This window comes from Heterodontus francisci, chromosome 2 (assembly GCF_036365525.1).
Source record: "Heterodontus francisci isolate sHetFra1 chromosome 2, sHetFra1.hap1, whole genome shotgun sequence".
NCBI lineage: Eukaryota > Metazoa > Chordata > Chondrichthyes > Heterodontiformes > Heterodontidae > Heterodontus > Heterodontus francisci.
In genome coordinates this window covers 47,724,013-47,740,755 of record NC_090372.1, presented here as the reverse complement: position 1 = coordinate 47,740,755, position 16,743 = coordinate 47,724,013, and the positions used below count along the sequence as shown (strand labels likewise).

Sequence of the window (16,743 nt, the reverse complement as noted above, 5' to 3'; positions counted from 1 at the left end):
TGGAACATTGTATGAATTACCCAAGGGGAGGGTGCCCTTAGTCACCTGACCAACACCCCAACCTGACAAGTTTTTACCTTGAAAGGTATCTCTCTGGAGAGGGAGGGAGGAAGAACAGCCAGAGAAGGTCTTTTCGTGCGAGAACAGCTGAGACAGTTCTAACTAAGCGGGACAACATCTTTTAACTACTACAGCACAGAAATTGCAGGGTGACTTTGGAACTCCCCCATCTGGGAAAGTGAACCAGGATGTCCACCATCTACTTCAGATTGAGACTTAACCACCAGGAGCCTGCATCTCTTCATCCTTTTCAAGACAATGAACGTTCAGGCCGAGGTGAGGCGGGGTTGCCGGGTCCAGTTCAGAAGGCCCAGGCAGGGTGGGGGGGTTGTGGTGGTCGTCCAGTGGGGGGCGTAAAGTGGTTCCCAGTGGGAGTCCTCCGGGGGCCACAAATTGCCCATGAAGGTGGGTGTTGTGGGACAAAAGCCAGTTCAAAGTCAAGAGTGAGCTGAACTCAAAGTTTTTATTACAAGCATGTGGGGGAGAGCCTTCAGCATGCCAAAGTCTCGATAAAAATCATGGTTACAGAAGAAATATTTATACAATAACGATGCGGAATTAATACAGCTGGTTACTCATATGCCCATATTTGGTTATCTTACTATTGCTTATGCACTTCTTTTCAACACCTCAATACCAGTTCTTTGCAATTTTGCCCTTCCCAATTTTATCTCTTACAACAGATAAAAGACCAGGGCCTCTTGATGGAAAAGTTCATCAAGAGAAAAAACAACTTTAGCTATATGAACCTTAGTAACCCTATTAACCCTTTATTTTCCACATCAGAGGGACCTGCCCTGCCCCCCAAGCCCGCAGGGAAGGCACTTCCTGCTACAAGGTGTCCTCCCCGTGTGGCGGAGGCACGCCCTGCTGCTGGTAAGATCCCAATGGCTGCGGGAAGTGGCCCTTAATTGGCCATTAATGGGCCACTAAAGGCCTCAATTGGCCTCTGGGCCATCAGTCTATCCTGCCCCCTGTAAGCTGGCTTGGCAACGGGGAGGTGATGGGCCCTCTGTCACTCATCGCGATACTCTGTGCCTCCTGCCTCGGGGCCACACAAAATCTATCTTTTCTTGTGAATGCATGAGTGGGTGAAGTTGTGAATATTTTCCATTATTTTGTAAAAATGAATATTTATCTTTTTTAACCTGTGAGGAAACCTGTCGTTCGTCTATTTATTTGATCCTTAAAACACTCGGACTAAAACACTTTCATTTAAAACACTATCTGCGTTCAGTTGAGAGGTGAAAAGTGAAAGTCAGCCACACCAGCTCCCATCTGTCCATAACATTAGTGTTTGGAAAAAGTGCTTGTTAACTAACTTGAATAATAGATAGCTAGTGCAGTAGCTTGAGTAGTAGGACATTTAAAAATAAATTAATTGGTTGATTTTACCTGACTGGGTCTGGGGAGAGTGACTCTTAACTTGCCTCTATGTGCATTACTCTGTCTTGTTTTGATGTTTGGTGTCAGCCTATATAGATCAGTTGCAAGATTACTTGAAAGGCTGAACTATGTTCAATGTGTTTGTAACAAGGGATGCTTATGAAAAGCTCCCGCAGACTAGACAAGAATGTAATGGTCTGGGTCAGCAGCATCAATTCAGTCAAGTTTAAGCAAGACACAGGTGTGGTGATGTGACAAAATTACATGTAACCAGCCTGTGAATGGATGTGGAGTTGATTTGAGTGTCTGTACTTGTATTATGCTACTGAGTTATGGCAAACATGGCGGTGGATGAAAGCGGGTGGGCACTTTTAGTGGGTCAGAAGGGAAGACTGGTAACCCAACAGTTTACCATAAAGCCCGTACAGTGCGTCTTCAGTACTGTAGGCTCTTCAGGTTATTTATATGTGGAAATGCCACCAATGGCAGAAGAAACATTTTCCCGAAGTTGACAGCACTTCCTTAAAGTGAAAGTGGCTTTTGTGAAAAGTTAGTAGTAGTAGTAGAAGAAGGAACTTGTATTAAATAATGAACAAAAAAGTAATTTTAGAAAATGGAGAACACATTGTATATAGGGGGGAAAAACTTGTATTTTTATAAAGTGCCTTTCAAGTCCTTCTAAGCATCTCAAAGTATAATCCAGCCAGTAAATTTTTTGAGGTAGCCACTGTTTTGTAGGTTAAAAACAGCAGCAGATTTGTGCACCACAAGGTCCCCCAAACAGGAGAGCAGTCTTTGCTAGGGAGGTTAGCTTACTTCAGTAGTTGGTTGAGATTTAAACGGCAACAGCTTGCATTTATATGTTCTTTGCAGCTGGGGTATCCAAATAACTGTTGATCAGTAAAAATGCAATTTTGCAAATCTTGTGCAGCTTGTACAGCACCAAAAAAAGCAATGACAAAGTTCAGATGTGAATATCTTATTTTTAGTTATGGGACAGTTTAAAGCACACTGTGACTTTTTTAACCACTTAGGAATTTAAACTGCAACAAATGTTGTTGAATGTTGAGTGATTTCAGAAAGTATTCTAAATAGCTTTGTCCTGTATGACCCAAAACTGAGCTTCAAACCCATTACTAAGACCATTTATTTACATCCTCCCTCCTTGGCTCCCATTCAACTGATGCAGAAACATTAATCTGCACGTTTGTTGCTTGTATACTTGACTTCTCCATTGTTGACCTCCTTCCACCTTGAACTCTTGATTTATCCAGACCTCTGCTGCCTATATGTTGCCCTGCACTATTATCACGAATTGCTGGCCTCCATCAGCTAGCAAAATGTCCCTTCTGACTTTCTAAGAAGGCCTTACTCCACCTGTCTCTGCTACCTTCCCCAGCCTCCTAACCCAGGCGGTAAGCTTTAGGTCCTGCATTTCTGGCCTTGTATGCATCCTCCACCCTATCTACCCACTGACAGTGGCAGAGCTTTCAGTGATCAGGGCCAACACTCTCCTATTTCTAGTCTCTGCTACCTCTCTCTCTGCCTTTAAAATTGACCTTAAACGTGGCTGAAAAGGCATGTTTTTGGTCACTTTTCTCCTCCCCAACTTGCTCAGTGTCTGTTTTCTCATATGTGAGGGTCTTCAGCACACTGATCTACTCATAGAATCTTACAGCGCAGGAGGCCATTTGGCTGATGGTGCCTGTGCCAACTCTTGGAAAGAGCTACCCAATTAGTCACATGCTCCTATTTCACCATAATCCTGTTCATTTTTCCTTTTCAAGTATTCAATTTCCTTTTGAAAACCACTATTGAATCTGCGTCTACCACCCTTTTCAGGCAGTGTTTTCCAGATTTTAAAAACTGTATTTTTTTTTTTTAAATCTCATTTCCCCTCTAATTCTTCTGTCAGTTATCTTAAATATCTGCCCTATGGTAACGGTCCATCCAGCCAGTGGAAACAGTTTTTTTCTATCTACTCTTATCAAAACCCTTCATAATTTTGCACACCTCTCTGAAATCTCTCCTTGACCTTCTCTGCTATGAGGAGAATAATCCCAGCTTCTCTATATCTCTGCACAACTGTAGTCCCTCATCCCTGGTACTATTCTGGTAAATCTCCTGTGCATCCTTTCTAAGACCTTGATGTCCTTCCTAAAATGTGGTGCCCAGAATTGGACTTAATGGCCAGAATTTTACGCCGCCCCAGCAGGTTGGATGGTGGTGTGGGGGCAGCATAAAATTGAGCAACAGGGTCTGGGAGGCCTACCCGTCCCACTTCCGCCTCCGGACAAGTTTACAGCGTCGGGCGGGGGGTGGGAAACAGCCTGCCTGCCCGAGGCCAATCAAGGCCCTTAAGTGGTCACTTAACTGCCACTTAAGGGCCCTTGCCCGCCTCCATGGGAATTTTACCCAGCGATAGCTGCTGGTCTTTTCGCGCCTGGGGGGGTGGTGGCATGGTAGTCGGGCACAGGGTGTCCGATTGAGGGCCGCCCCCACCTCCCAACCCACCCCCGGGACCCAAGGCACCCCCCCCCCCCCCCCCAAACGACTCACCAGGGAAGGACCGATCCCACTGGTGAGGCATGCCCTTACTTACCTTCCCTCCTCGATCCATGGCATTGGCTAGGCTGCAGTCCCAGCAGTGGCCACCGCTCCCAGTGGTGCTGCTGGGATGAAGAGCTGCTGATTGGCTGGCAGCTGACTGAGGCGGGACCTTCTCCCTCAAATGGGTGGAAGTCCCGCCTCGGGACAATTAAAGCCCGGGGAGACACAAAATACGGGACGGATCCCTGGGCTAGACTGAAGCGGGTTCACCACCGACTTCCATGTCTGAGTCCGACTCCCGTCCATCCACCGTAAAATTCCTGCCAATACGTTAGCTGAGGTCTAACCAGTGATTTCTAAAGATTTGGCATAACCACCTAACATAGAAAAGCAAGGATGGAACTATTGTGAAGTTAAAGGAGAAGTTGTTCAATGTGACTCCACTCACTTCCTCCAAATAAAAGGTGTTACTGTAGGAACCTATGGGTCCCAGCCATGCCTACCTATTTGTGGGATATGAAAAAAAATGCTTGAATTTATATAGTGCCTTTCACAACCACAGGACACCCGAGGTGCTTTATAGCCAATGAAGTTTAGTCACAGTTGTATTGTTGGAAATGCGGCAGCCAATTTGCACACAGCAGGCTCCCATGAACAGCAGTGTGGTAATACCAGATAATCTATGTTTTGATGTTGATTGAAGCATAAATATTGAACAGGACACCAGCAATAACTTCTCTTCAAATCGTACCACGGGATCTTTTACTTCCACCTAAGAGGGAAAATGGGGCTCGGTTTAACGTCTCATCTGAAAGACAGCAAGCACCTCCGACAGTGTAGCGCATCCTCATACTGCACTGGAGTGTCAGCCTAGATATGTTGAACATTTTTGTTCCAGTCTACTCAGATCCCGTCCCGTACCTTTTTCTTTTGCTTCCTAGTACATTGATGATTTGTATCGGTATCATTTTCTGCTCTCGACATGAACTGGAACATTTCATCAACTTAGCTTCCAATTTCTACCCTCCACATGGTCCATCTCCAACTCTTGCCTTCCCTTCCTTGACGTGTCTGTCTCTGTTTCTGGGCATAGGCTATCAATCCACAGCCCCTATAAGCCCACTGACTGCAGATTTTCACAGCCACCTTGATTGCACTCCCTCTCTCATTGCTTCCTGTAAGGACACTCTTCCATTCTTCCAGTTTCTTCATCTGTCACATCTGTTCTGATTGTAACCTTCCCTGCCAGCACTTCCAATATATGTCTCTTTCTCAACCGAGGATTCCTTCCCTGCACCTTGGTTCATGGAGCTCTTGACCGTGTTAATTCCATTTTCCTGCAGTTCCTCTCTCAACCCTTGCGATTTTTTTTTCCCCATCACCAAACCCCTCTTCTCCCCCCAAAACTGCCTCTAACTTTATCTCCACCAGCCTTCACATTCAGTGGATAATTTTCCACTGCCTCCGGCATGCTGCTTAACATGTCTTCCCCTTTCAGCCTTCTGAAGAGACTGTTCCCACTGCCACGCCTTGGTGACTCCACAATATCCATCCCCTTCCCATGCAACAACAACTTATATTTATATAGTGCCTTTAATAAAATGTCCCATGGCACTTCACAGGAGCAGTATCAAACAAAATATGACACAGAGCCGCATAAAGAGATATTGTCAGATGACCAAAAGCTTGGTCAAAGAGGTAGGTTTTAAGGAGTGTCTTAAAGGAGGGAAGTGAGGTAGAGGGACCAGAATTGCAGGGAGGCAATTCCAGAGCTTAGAGTCTTGGCAATTGAAGGCAAAGCTGCCAATGGTGGAGTGTTAAAATCAGGGATGCTCGAGGCTAGAATCAGAGGAGCGTAGAGGTTGTGGGACTGGAGGAAAAGAGGGGCGAGGCCATGGAAAGATTTGAAAACAAGGATGAGAATTTTAAAATCAAGATGTTGCTTGACTGGGAGTCCACGTAGGTTGGCGAGCACAGGGGTGATGGGTGAATGGGACTTGGTGCGAGTTTGGACACGTGCAGCAGAGTTTTGGATGACCTCCAGTCAAGACCTCTAGATGCAACATCTGCCCTTTTACGTCTTCCTTTCTCACCATCCAAGGCCCTGAACACCCCTTGCCGCTCACAATGCAGTCTCCTCCATATTGGAGAGACAAATTACAGATTGGGTGACTGCAAGCAGAATCCTGAGATTAGTTTTCTGTGCCACTCCACTCTGACCTCTCTGTCCCCAGCCTGCTACACTACAATAAATCTCGGAACAACAGCTCATCTTTCAGTTGGATGTTTTACAGCCTTCTGGACTCAAAATTGAGTTCAACAATTTCAAATTGTGAACTCTGCCTTCATTTTTTTTCCACTTGGTTTGTTTTGTTTTTGGATGGCAGCTATTCTGCTGTATCCATTTATACCTCTAGATCCATTAATTCATTTTTTACTTGTCTCATTACCTTTTGCCTTGCCCAATCATCCTTTTATCATTTAATCTCTCTTGTCTTCTACCCTAACACAGATCTTCCTTTTTGTTCTTTCCTTCCCCCGCCCATTTTTCCCTGCCTTGCTTAAAAACTATTATGGCTCTTAGTACTCCCAGTTCTGACAAAGGGTCATCGACCTGAAATATTAACTGTTTCCCTTTCAACAGATGCTGCCAAAGCTGCTGAGGATTTCCAGCATTTTCTGTTATTATTTTAGATTTCCAGTGTCTCCCGTATTTTGCTCTTATAATAGAAATTAGAATCCTGACTTTGAAATTTGGTGTCCATTTTATGTTTAAAATGTCCTACATATAATGGATGGATACTTGTGGGTAAATTCATTGATGCTTCACCCCCAGCCAAGCTCAAAGAGAATGTGGGTTTGAAAGGTCTGTAGCATGGTTGTTCAACATGCAGCCCGCGGGCCAGAAGCTGGCCCACCATAGGTTTGAATCCGGCCTGCCAATCCTGTGTGACTGACATCAGGCTGCCTGTGGCTCGGCTTCACCAGCGGAGCGGTGGTCGCAACACTCACCCAGACTGGAGCTCTGGATACAGCACACTTGTACTACCTGCTTCACGAACTGAAGAAGGTGAGCAATTTAGTCTGAATGTGTGGAGACAGCTGCCGCATAGCCACTTGCTTGTAGCGGGAATAAGCACATGTCTCAGCTGGGATTTAACACCTTATTTTTGTTCCCCTGTGGTTGTTTGCTTTCTGTTGAAGGGCTGTGATTTGCCAGTGTTACTGGGCTTGTACTGAGAACTGACACTGCAGGGATAAGGAGCCCACTGGCAAGGCCCCCGATTGAGGACTGGTTGGACAAGAGACTCAGCAGAAACCCAAGCAGTGATCATCAGTTCTGTCTTCTGATCAGAAATGTCACTGCACCTGCTTGGAGCCTCCCCATTGTTCCTAACTGGCCTGCTATTGCCACTAAGAACCTACTACATTGTAAACACTGCCCTTGTGAAATATTTACAGCACTGATGGATGTCCCACTGCATTGCTGTACTGGTGTCACTGTATAACACTAGAGTATAGTAGTGGTGGGAACAGGTCTGTCACTGTATAACTGGGGTACAGTACTGATTGGGACAGGGGGAGAGACAGAGTGTGGAGGGAGAGAGACATAGAAAGAGATCAAGATCATTCCTGACAGATAGACATCTATTCATTGCTGCATCAGGTGTGTGGCAGACATTGTGCAAGCAAAAACAATGCCAGGTATCTCACTAAATCAGTGTTCAACATAGTGAAGAGGAAGTAAATTAAATAGTCGTCTTATTTAAAGCTTGTTCACAATGCACATTTTTTATAATAAAAACAAGAAATGCTGGAAATACTCAGCAGGTCTAGCAGCATCTGTGGAGAGAGAAGCAGAGTTAACGTTTCAGGTCGGTGGCCCTTCTTCAGAACTGGCAAATATTAGAAATGTAAAAGGTTATAAGCAAGTAAAGCAGGGGTGGGGCAAGAGATAACAAAGGGGAAGGTGTAGATAGGATAAGGTTACAGAATAGCTGACCAGAAGGTCGTGGAGCAAAGGCAAACAATATGTTAATGGTATGTTGAAAGACAAAGCATTAGTACAGATAGGGTGTTAACGGACTGAAAATTGAACAGCTGCAAGTACAAACATGAAAAAAACAGTGGGTAAGCAAACTGAACAAACTAACGCCCTATCTGTACTAATGCTTTATCTTTCAACACACCATTAACATATTGTTTGCCTTTGCTCCATGACCTTCTGGTCAGCTATTCTGTGACCTTGTCCTATCTACACCTCCTTTGTTATCTCTTGCCCCACCCCCGCTTTACTTGCTTAAACCTTTTACGTTTTTAATATTTGCCAGTTCTGAAGAAGGGTCACTGACTCGAAACGTTAACTCTGTTTCTCTCTCCACAGTTGCTGCTAGACCTGCTGAGTATTTCTAGCATTTCTTGTTTTTATTTCAGATTTCCAGCATCTGCAGTATTTTGCTTTTATTCAAATTTTTTTTGTTGTTTTGAATAATATAAATTTCTAATGCCTTTTCTTTCTGAAATTTGCTCACCAACCCACTATGTAGGACAAAAATTGTAATGTGGCCCCTCACGTGAAAAAGTTGGACACCCCTGGTCTATTGTTTGGTAGTACTGACTCTTGAATGTGGCTCCATACTGGAAGCACAGGAACTCTAAATTTGTACTTCAATATATTTCCTTTCTCAACATTTTTCAGTTGTCTAGTTGCTAACTGATGCATGTTATCAATAGTTTCTGAGGCCTATATTACAAGTGACTATACTTCAAAAGTACTTCAATGGCTGTAAAGCACAGTGGGGTGTCTTGAGGTCATGAAAGGTGCTATGTAAGTGCAAGTCTTCTCAAAAGTAATAACTACAAAGCTGTATAAATAAATCTGAGTTTAGATTGAGTCTCATGGGATAGGAGGGTCAGTGTGCAATTGAATTTTAAAAATGGCTTAAGGACAGAAAACAGCGAGTCGTGGTAAATGGTTATTTTTCAGAGTGGAAGATGGCAGTCAGTGGTTTCCCCCAAAGGTCAGTGCTAGGACCACCGCTTTTTTTGCTGTATATAAATGACCTGGATCTTGAATGCAGAGTAGAGTTTTAAAATTTGCTGTGATTCCAAACTTGGAGGAGTGGCAAACAGTGACAATGATATGAATCACCCGCAACAGGACATAGGCTAGCAGAATAGGCAGACAAGTGGCAGATGGCATTTAATGCAGACAAATGTGAGCTGATGCATTTTGGCAGAAGGGATAGGGTGAGGCATTGTAGACTTAATGCTACAGTTCTGAAGAGTATGCTGAAACAAAGGGACCTGGGGGTACTTGTGCATTGATCTTTGAAGGTGACAGGACGTTTTGAGAGAGTGGTTAGCAAAGCACATGGAGTCTTAGGCTTCATAAATAGAGGCATGAGAGTACAAAAGCAGGGAAGTTGTTCTGAATCTTTATAGAGCTCTGATTAGGCCTCATTTTTTATTCTTTCATGAGCGTCGCTGGCAAGGCCAGCTTTTGTTGCCCGTCCCTAATTGACAACTGATTGGCTTGCTCAGCCATTTCAGAGGGCAGTTAAGAGTCAATTACATTGCTGTGGGTCTGGAGTCACCTGTAGCCAGACCAGGTAAGGACAGCAGATTTCCTTCCCTAAAGGACATTAATGAACCAGATGGGTTTTTACGACAAGGATAGTCTCAGCAATGGTGCTGTGAAACTAACTTTCAATTCCAGATTTTGTTTTTATTATTTGATTGGATTTAAATTCCACCAGCTGCCATGGTGGGATTCAAACCCATGTCCCCAGGGCATTAGCCTCAGCCTCTGGATTACTAGTTTAGTGACATTACCAGTATGCTACCGTCTCCCCTGTAACTAGGTTATTGCGTCCCATTCTGGTCACCACACTTCAGGAAGGATGTGAGGATCCTTGAGAGGGGGCAGAGGAGATTTACCAGAATTGTTCCGGGGTGGGGATTTTAATTACAAGGTTAGATTGGAAAAGCTGGGTTGTTCTTCCTGAAGCAAAGGAGATTGAGGGGAGATTTGATAGAGGTGTGCAAGATTATGACGGGCTTCGATAAGTTAGACAAGGAAAAACTATTCCCATTAACTGATGATGCAAGGACTAGAGACACAGATTGAAAGTTTTTGGGCAAGAGATGCAGGGGGAATGTGAGGAAGAACTTATTTTCGTAGCAAGTGGTAATGACCTGGAACTCTCTCCATGGGGGTGTTGGAAGCGGAGTCAATCAATTACTTCAAAAGGACATTGGATGGGCACTTGAAGGAAATAAATTTGCAGGGCTACAGGGATCAAGCCTGACTGGATTGCTCTGTGGAAAGCCGACCCGGACTTGATGGGCCGAATGTTCTCCTATGCCATAAATGGCTCTCTGACTCTGAAATTGTGAATATTGTGTATGTGCATCAATTGTGAACATAAATGTTTGGAATCTTAAATCTGCCATTATGTTCTATTCTCATTTCTCTGGTGGGAGACAGGTGAGAAAGAGAAGGGAGAGAGTCTGCAGTTCTGTGCAATGTATTATGTGGAATTTTACAGCACAGAAACAGGCCATTTGACCCCAACAGGTCTTTGCCAGTAATTCTGTTCCACACAAGCCACCTCTAGCCTTGCTCTCCTTCAACACATTCTTTATTCCTTTCTCAATCATGTCCTTATCTAGATTTCCCCTAAAATGCATCTATGCTAATCGCTTCACTCATTCCATATGGTAGTGCATTCTACATTCTGACTAAAGATGTTCCTCCTGAATTCCTTATTGGGCATCGGTTAGTGATGATCATATTTAAGACCCCAAGTTTTGAACACTTTCCCCTTTCCCACACCCCAAGTCTACCCTTCCAAACCCCTTCATAGTTTAAAAAATCTCTCTGGTCACCTCTCCTTTTCTGGAGAAAACAGCCCCGACCTGTTCAGTCTTTCCTGTACACTTAGTTCTGGTATGTTTGACCCATTTCAATATGATGGATGCAATATTATGCATTGAAAGATAATTCAATATAATAGCATTGGAATTGGGTGCTAGATCTACTATTGGAGATTCATAAGTGCTTCTGAACATAATGGCAAAGTACCTACAAAACTATAAACCACATCATTTTGGAGGATTTTTGACATCATCCACAGGAGTAACCCACATAGCAGAGGTAAGCTGAAGCAACGGTGTGAACATTGAAACCGTTCCATTTATACAGAGAACTGTAAATGGACAGAAAGCATTAAATGTAATTGGACTTTCAAAATACCAGAGAGGTATTTTTGAATCTGCTGCCAACAGTGAACCTTGTCTGTTAGAAGTCGTAAACAGCACATGCACGAGCATCTGACGTGGCTCCTCACATGCGGCGCAGATTTGTGAAATTACAACTTGGATCTTTGTTATACAGCAGGCATATCTTGATTGGGAATTTTGTTTTTTTTTAAGATTTGGCTGAATTTCGGGAAGTCTTTGCAAAGGCCAAACACATAACCATTATAACAGGCGCTGGAGCTAGTGCAGAGAGCGGAGTCCCCACTTTCCGTGGAGCAGGCGGCTTCTGGAGGAAATGGCAAGCCCAGGTATTTCCCTGTGATCCACAAAAATAGTTGCAGGAGAATATAAGACATTTGGTAATATTTCATGTCAAAATGTAGTCCTTGATGTCTGTAAATATCCCAGATAATTCATTATTTTTATTGTATATCGTATATTATAGCAGCACATTTCAGTAACACCTGTTGTACATCTTTCTTTTGTGAGAAGAGACTTCAAATCCATGATGTGAAGGAAGGCTGAGGATTATAGCTGTTGCTGCAATCTTGAGTTTATAAAATCTAGATTGGTATTTTTATTAATAATTGGACATTAAATACTCGCATTTTTATATGGTTAGCAATCTTTTTTAAAATGGATGCTGGTTTAAAACACTGGGGAAAAAAAATCTTCCTGCACTGCAGCTTTTATCTGCCATAGTTCAGTGCCAATATAACAGTAGGTGGTGTGCTGACGTAATATATATTTGTTTTTCCCCATCTTCTATGCTGTAAGAGAAGTGATGCTGTGCAACCCTTGATGGCACATCCAAAACTTGGAACTAACTGTGTGTGACCATAAGCTGTTAACTTGTGTTTCGGCACCAATAGAGCTTAACTTCACTTGGCGCTCTCACTATATACTTTCAGTTGTGAATAACACAGTATGTTGTGTTGCATTTTAGTTTGACAAACAAAGTACTGGAAATGCACAGCAAAAATCTGAAAGAGTAAAAATAAATGAACAACTTGGTTGGAACCTTCTAGCGACAGCTTCCAAATATTAATGATACACTTCCTATATATTTGCAATTTTCTATCTTCATTTCAGATTCCAACATTTGTTATTTTGACTTCAAAATTTTATTTTGTCAGACAATCATACCAAGTTTTCCACTAGATATTTCACTTTAATAAAGTTCTTTATTTAATTTTTTTTTTTAATAGCTAAATTGAATGGCATGATTTAAGATGTTGTGCTTGTACCTCTTAGATCTGGTTTCCAAATCAGGGTCAGACTGGCACTGTAAAATCTGTGTAGAATTTTACACAAAATGATTTTAGGGAACCCTGTCTAAGTACCTGGTTGACCCACAATAAATATCTGCCCAAGTTTTTCACAAAATTGTGAGACTTGCCCAGGAAAGATGATTATGATTAATTCACATTGGGGCAGAGCTCTACAAGTGTGGGAGGGTGTGACATTACAGAAAGAGGTTTTTATAACTACAACATAACAACTTGTTATGATCCCTATGGAGATCAACAAACCAAAAGAACCGAATTTAACAAACAACCCCAAATTTAAAAAAAACAAATGGACAAGATTTCTACTTTACTTTTACTTTAACAATCAAACCAAAATCAACATAAATTAAACATGAATTAACAGACAAATCACAGTCAACATTAACTATCGGATGCAACAAAGATAGATTTCACGGATTTACTGGGTGGTCTGATCAGCATATATGGCACCAATTACGGCCACAATGTTAAAGCTCTGAACTGCCTCAGGTAGCTCTCCAGCTCCTTTCTTCAAAGGTGTAGCCACCAATTCTTATCCGACAGCAGTTCCCCTTCAACCTGAATTCCACTGGTACAGTCTTCACCTAAACAGCGCACTTCTCCACAACCACTTCAGTTTTGCTCGCAACAGTTTTGATGGTATGGATCACCAGTTTTACTTTTATCCGAGCCCTTCACTGACAACCCTATGCACTGTATGGGTAGGACTGATTAATCAGTTACTTTAAGTAACAGAAACAGCTGCAGCAACTCATATTTGCCTATTGCCAGCTCCTGGATCCTGCCTTCACTTTCTTCAGCCTGCCTGCGCTGCACCCCTGTGTGACCTGAGCCCAGATGGCTTTTTTTTTTCCTGATTCCAACCAGTTTCAGTTTCCCCAGAAACCCGAAGTTTTAGTTTCTGCCTCACTTTGATTCCCTTTCAGTTAGAGTCTGTCTCAAAAAAAAACACGGCCAGTGCACCTAACAGAACATTTGATAAGTCATCTGTTCAGACAACCGCTCGCACACACTTCCCCGCTAATCCCACAAACCATGGATTCCATCACAAACGTATTTATGAAGCACTTTTAATGTCATAAAACGTCCCAGGAGCATTATAAACAGGGCCCTACCAAATTCATGGCCGTGAAATACGCATCACGGACCATCAGATCTTGGGTCCTCCGTGAAATCAGCCATTTTGTGAACTTGCCGTGTTTTATTCATTGACGCAAGGTTCACCTCAATGGTTGCTGACCATGTTGCGAACATTGTACGTTTATCTAATTGACACAAAGCTCAACTTGCTGATTGATAGATGAGGGGAGGCTTCCAGTGCAGTTTTGAGAGAAGCAATCTCGAGTATTAACAGACAAGTGAGAATGCCAGAATGTACAAATCAACCATTACTGCAGCACATCGACTGAAAGAATTTGGAAGCCAAATTCTGCATGCTGATGGTGAAATACTGTTTTGTGCAAGCTGCAATGTTTCATTGGATCTCAAACGGCGAGCAACGGTTCAGTGCCACTTAGAGTCTGAAAGCCATCGCAGCAGAAAGAGAGCAACTGCTGGAAAACAAACACGCAACAAAACAAGCAACAATTTCATCTCTATTTAAGAAGTCAACAGAGAGCTTAGAAAATTGTCAGTTGGTTACAATATAACTTGTGGATACTTTTGCAAGCGCCAACATACCATTGGAAAAACTTGATCACCCAAAGCTGCGGGTTTTCATTCAACGTAATGTGGACGTCTCAATTCATTCCATCTTCGCTGCCTCCGGAGAATACTTGGCATCAGGTGGCAGGACCGTATCTCCAACACAGAAGTCCTCGAGGCGGCCAACATCCCCAGCTTATACACACTACTGAGTCAGCGGCGCTTGAGATGGCTTGGCCATGTGAGCCGCATGGAAGATGGCAGAATCCCCAAAGACACATTGTACAGCGAGCTCGCCACTGGTGTCAGACCCACCGGCCGTCCACGTCTCCGCTTTAAAGACGTCTGCAAACGCCACATGAAGTCCTGTGACATTGATCACAAGTCGTGGGAGTCAGTTGCCAGCGTTCGCCAGAGCTGGCGGGCAGCCATAAAGGCGGGGCTAAAGTGTGGCGAGTCGAAGAGACTTAGCAGTTGGCAGGAAAAAAGGCAGAGGCGCAAGGAGAGAGCCAACTGTGCAACAGCCCCGACAAACAAATTTTTCTGCAGCACCTGTGGAAGAGTCTGTCACTCTAGAATTGGCCTTTATAGCCATTCCAGGCGCTGCTGCACACACCACTGACCACCTCCAGGCACTTACCCATTGTCTCTCGAGGAGGCCAAAGAAGAATGTGGAAAATAGTGGTTGTTTGCCAAGTACAAATAAGCTACGACAGGACTACCTACTGAAGGATTTTGCTACACGTTTTGAGGAGATGAAGTCTCAGATTAACGCCTGTGAATCTTTTGCAATTATTTGTAATGAGTCCATCGATGAACAAGACAACTATGTGCTGCATGTTTTGATTTTATGTCTGGGTAAGGTCGTAAATGTACAGTCAGGAAAGCTAACAGTGCTCACAGACTGCATCCACTTAGAAGCTGTTAATCACACCACAGTTTCTCATGCGATAATCAAAACCGTTTCAAAATATGGTGCAGATTTCAACAAAGGGTCTGCTTTCATTAGTGACGATACAACTTACATGACAAAATCTTTCAAATCTGTGCTCCAAGGTGTAATGCCTCAAGCTGTCCATATTGCATGTAATGCGCATATAATTTCTCGTCAGTGAGCTGTGGAAAAACAAGTTTGGTAAAGTCTATAAACTAGTCAGCTACATTAAAAAGATCTTCAAACACTACCCTAGCCTCAAGCTTCAATACAGGCAACGCATTACAAATGTGGCTGTAACAGCTGAAATTGGGGAACAAAATATCACCCTTCCTCCAGGACCAGTAATTACACGTTGGAATTCTTGGTTTTAGGCAGTACAGTATCATGCAGCTCACCTGAAATACTACTCCGACTTCATCTCAGAAGAACTCACACTGACACCAAAAACATAGGTTTTAACAAACAATATAACCCTTCTGAACGATGCTCAGCTTATTGAGGTTAAGTTTGTTGCCAAGGATGCTATTCGACTGATGGATTTAATCACCTAGTTTGAATCTCGACAACATCACAATCTACAAAGCTTACAATAAAGAAAAGCATGTACTGTTCTGGGCTGAAGCGCAATCAAACAACACTCTGATGATGCTGAATTAAATGCCTGTGCTCAACAGGTGTTTTCTTGCATCGCAAAGAAGCTCCAGCAATATTACTGCTACGGGGAAGAGTCAAGTGGTGAAGAAGTGGCTCAGAAGTTTCAACAAACTTTGGCGTTCCTGAAAGCTGTGCATATCTTTGTACCTGTTGATGGTGGATTTTAAACTCATTTGTGACTTCTGGCTTTAACAAAAACTGTAAGCTGGTGATTCCTGCTTAAAAAAGCATTGCAAAAGAAGCAGATTGTACTTTGCCTGTGCTGCAGTTTGGAACCCTGTGGAATGCAGAATTTCCCAACTTGCAAGGCTAGCATGGCGCTGTCTGACAATTCCAACAAACTGTTAGTGCAGAAAGAGCTGTGTCTAAACACAGACAGGTGTTCACAGTGCAGAGGCAGGGAATGAAGAAAGAGATAGTTGCAGGTTGCTTCATGCTCCCGTTCAATCACTGACAGTGAGTAAACAATGTGACCTGTTTTATAATCTTTTTACAATAGTTTTTATATATACAATAAATACCAATTGAAACCAGAAACCTGCCCTTGTCTTTTTTTGTTTTAAATAGATCATTTTCATGGTATGTTGTGACACTGAAATTTTCTATTTAAATATGTGAAATTGACTATTCTTAAACTGCTGTGACCATGAAATTTGTAAAATTTGACTGAATTTGGTAGCACCCTAATTATAAAGCAAAATATGACATCAAGCCACATGAGATATTAGGCCAGATGATCAAAAGCTTGATCAAAGAGGTAGGTGTTGAGGAGTGTCTTGAAGGAGGAAAGCGAGTTGGAGAGGCGCTGAGGTATAGGGAGAATATTCCAGAGCTTGGGGCCTAGGCAACTGAAGACACAGCCACCAATGGCGGAGCGATTACAATTGGGAATGCTATCATGAGGGACAAAGTATTTGACAAACTAATGGGACTAAAGGCAGACACGTCACCAGGACCTGA

The 16,743-nt window shown here is 43.1% G+C and overlaps 1 protein-coding gene across 4 annotated transcripts in view; it reads left to right on the top strand.

Annotated features, from left to right (window-relative positions):
• The window catches only part of sirt5 (sirtuin 5), a 56,572-nt gene that overhangs the window by 9,405 nt on the left and 30,424 nt on the right, over window positions 1-16,743 (top strand). For all 4 annotated transcript variants that reach the window (XM_068058037.1, XM_068058047.1, XM_068058056.1 and 1 more), the window contains exon 3: window positions 11,434-11,567. In XM_068058037.1, coding sequence (XP_067914138.1) covers window positions 11,434-11,567 — 134 coding nt within the window. The remainder of the gene's footprint in view (window positions 1-11,433; window positions 11,568-16,743) is intronic.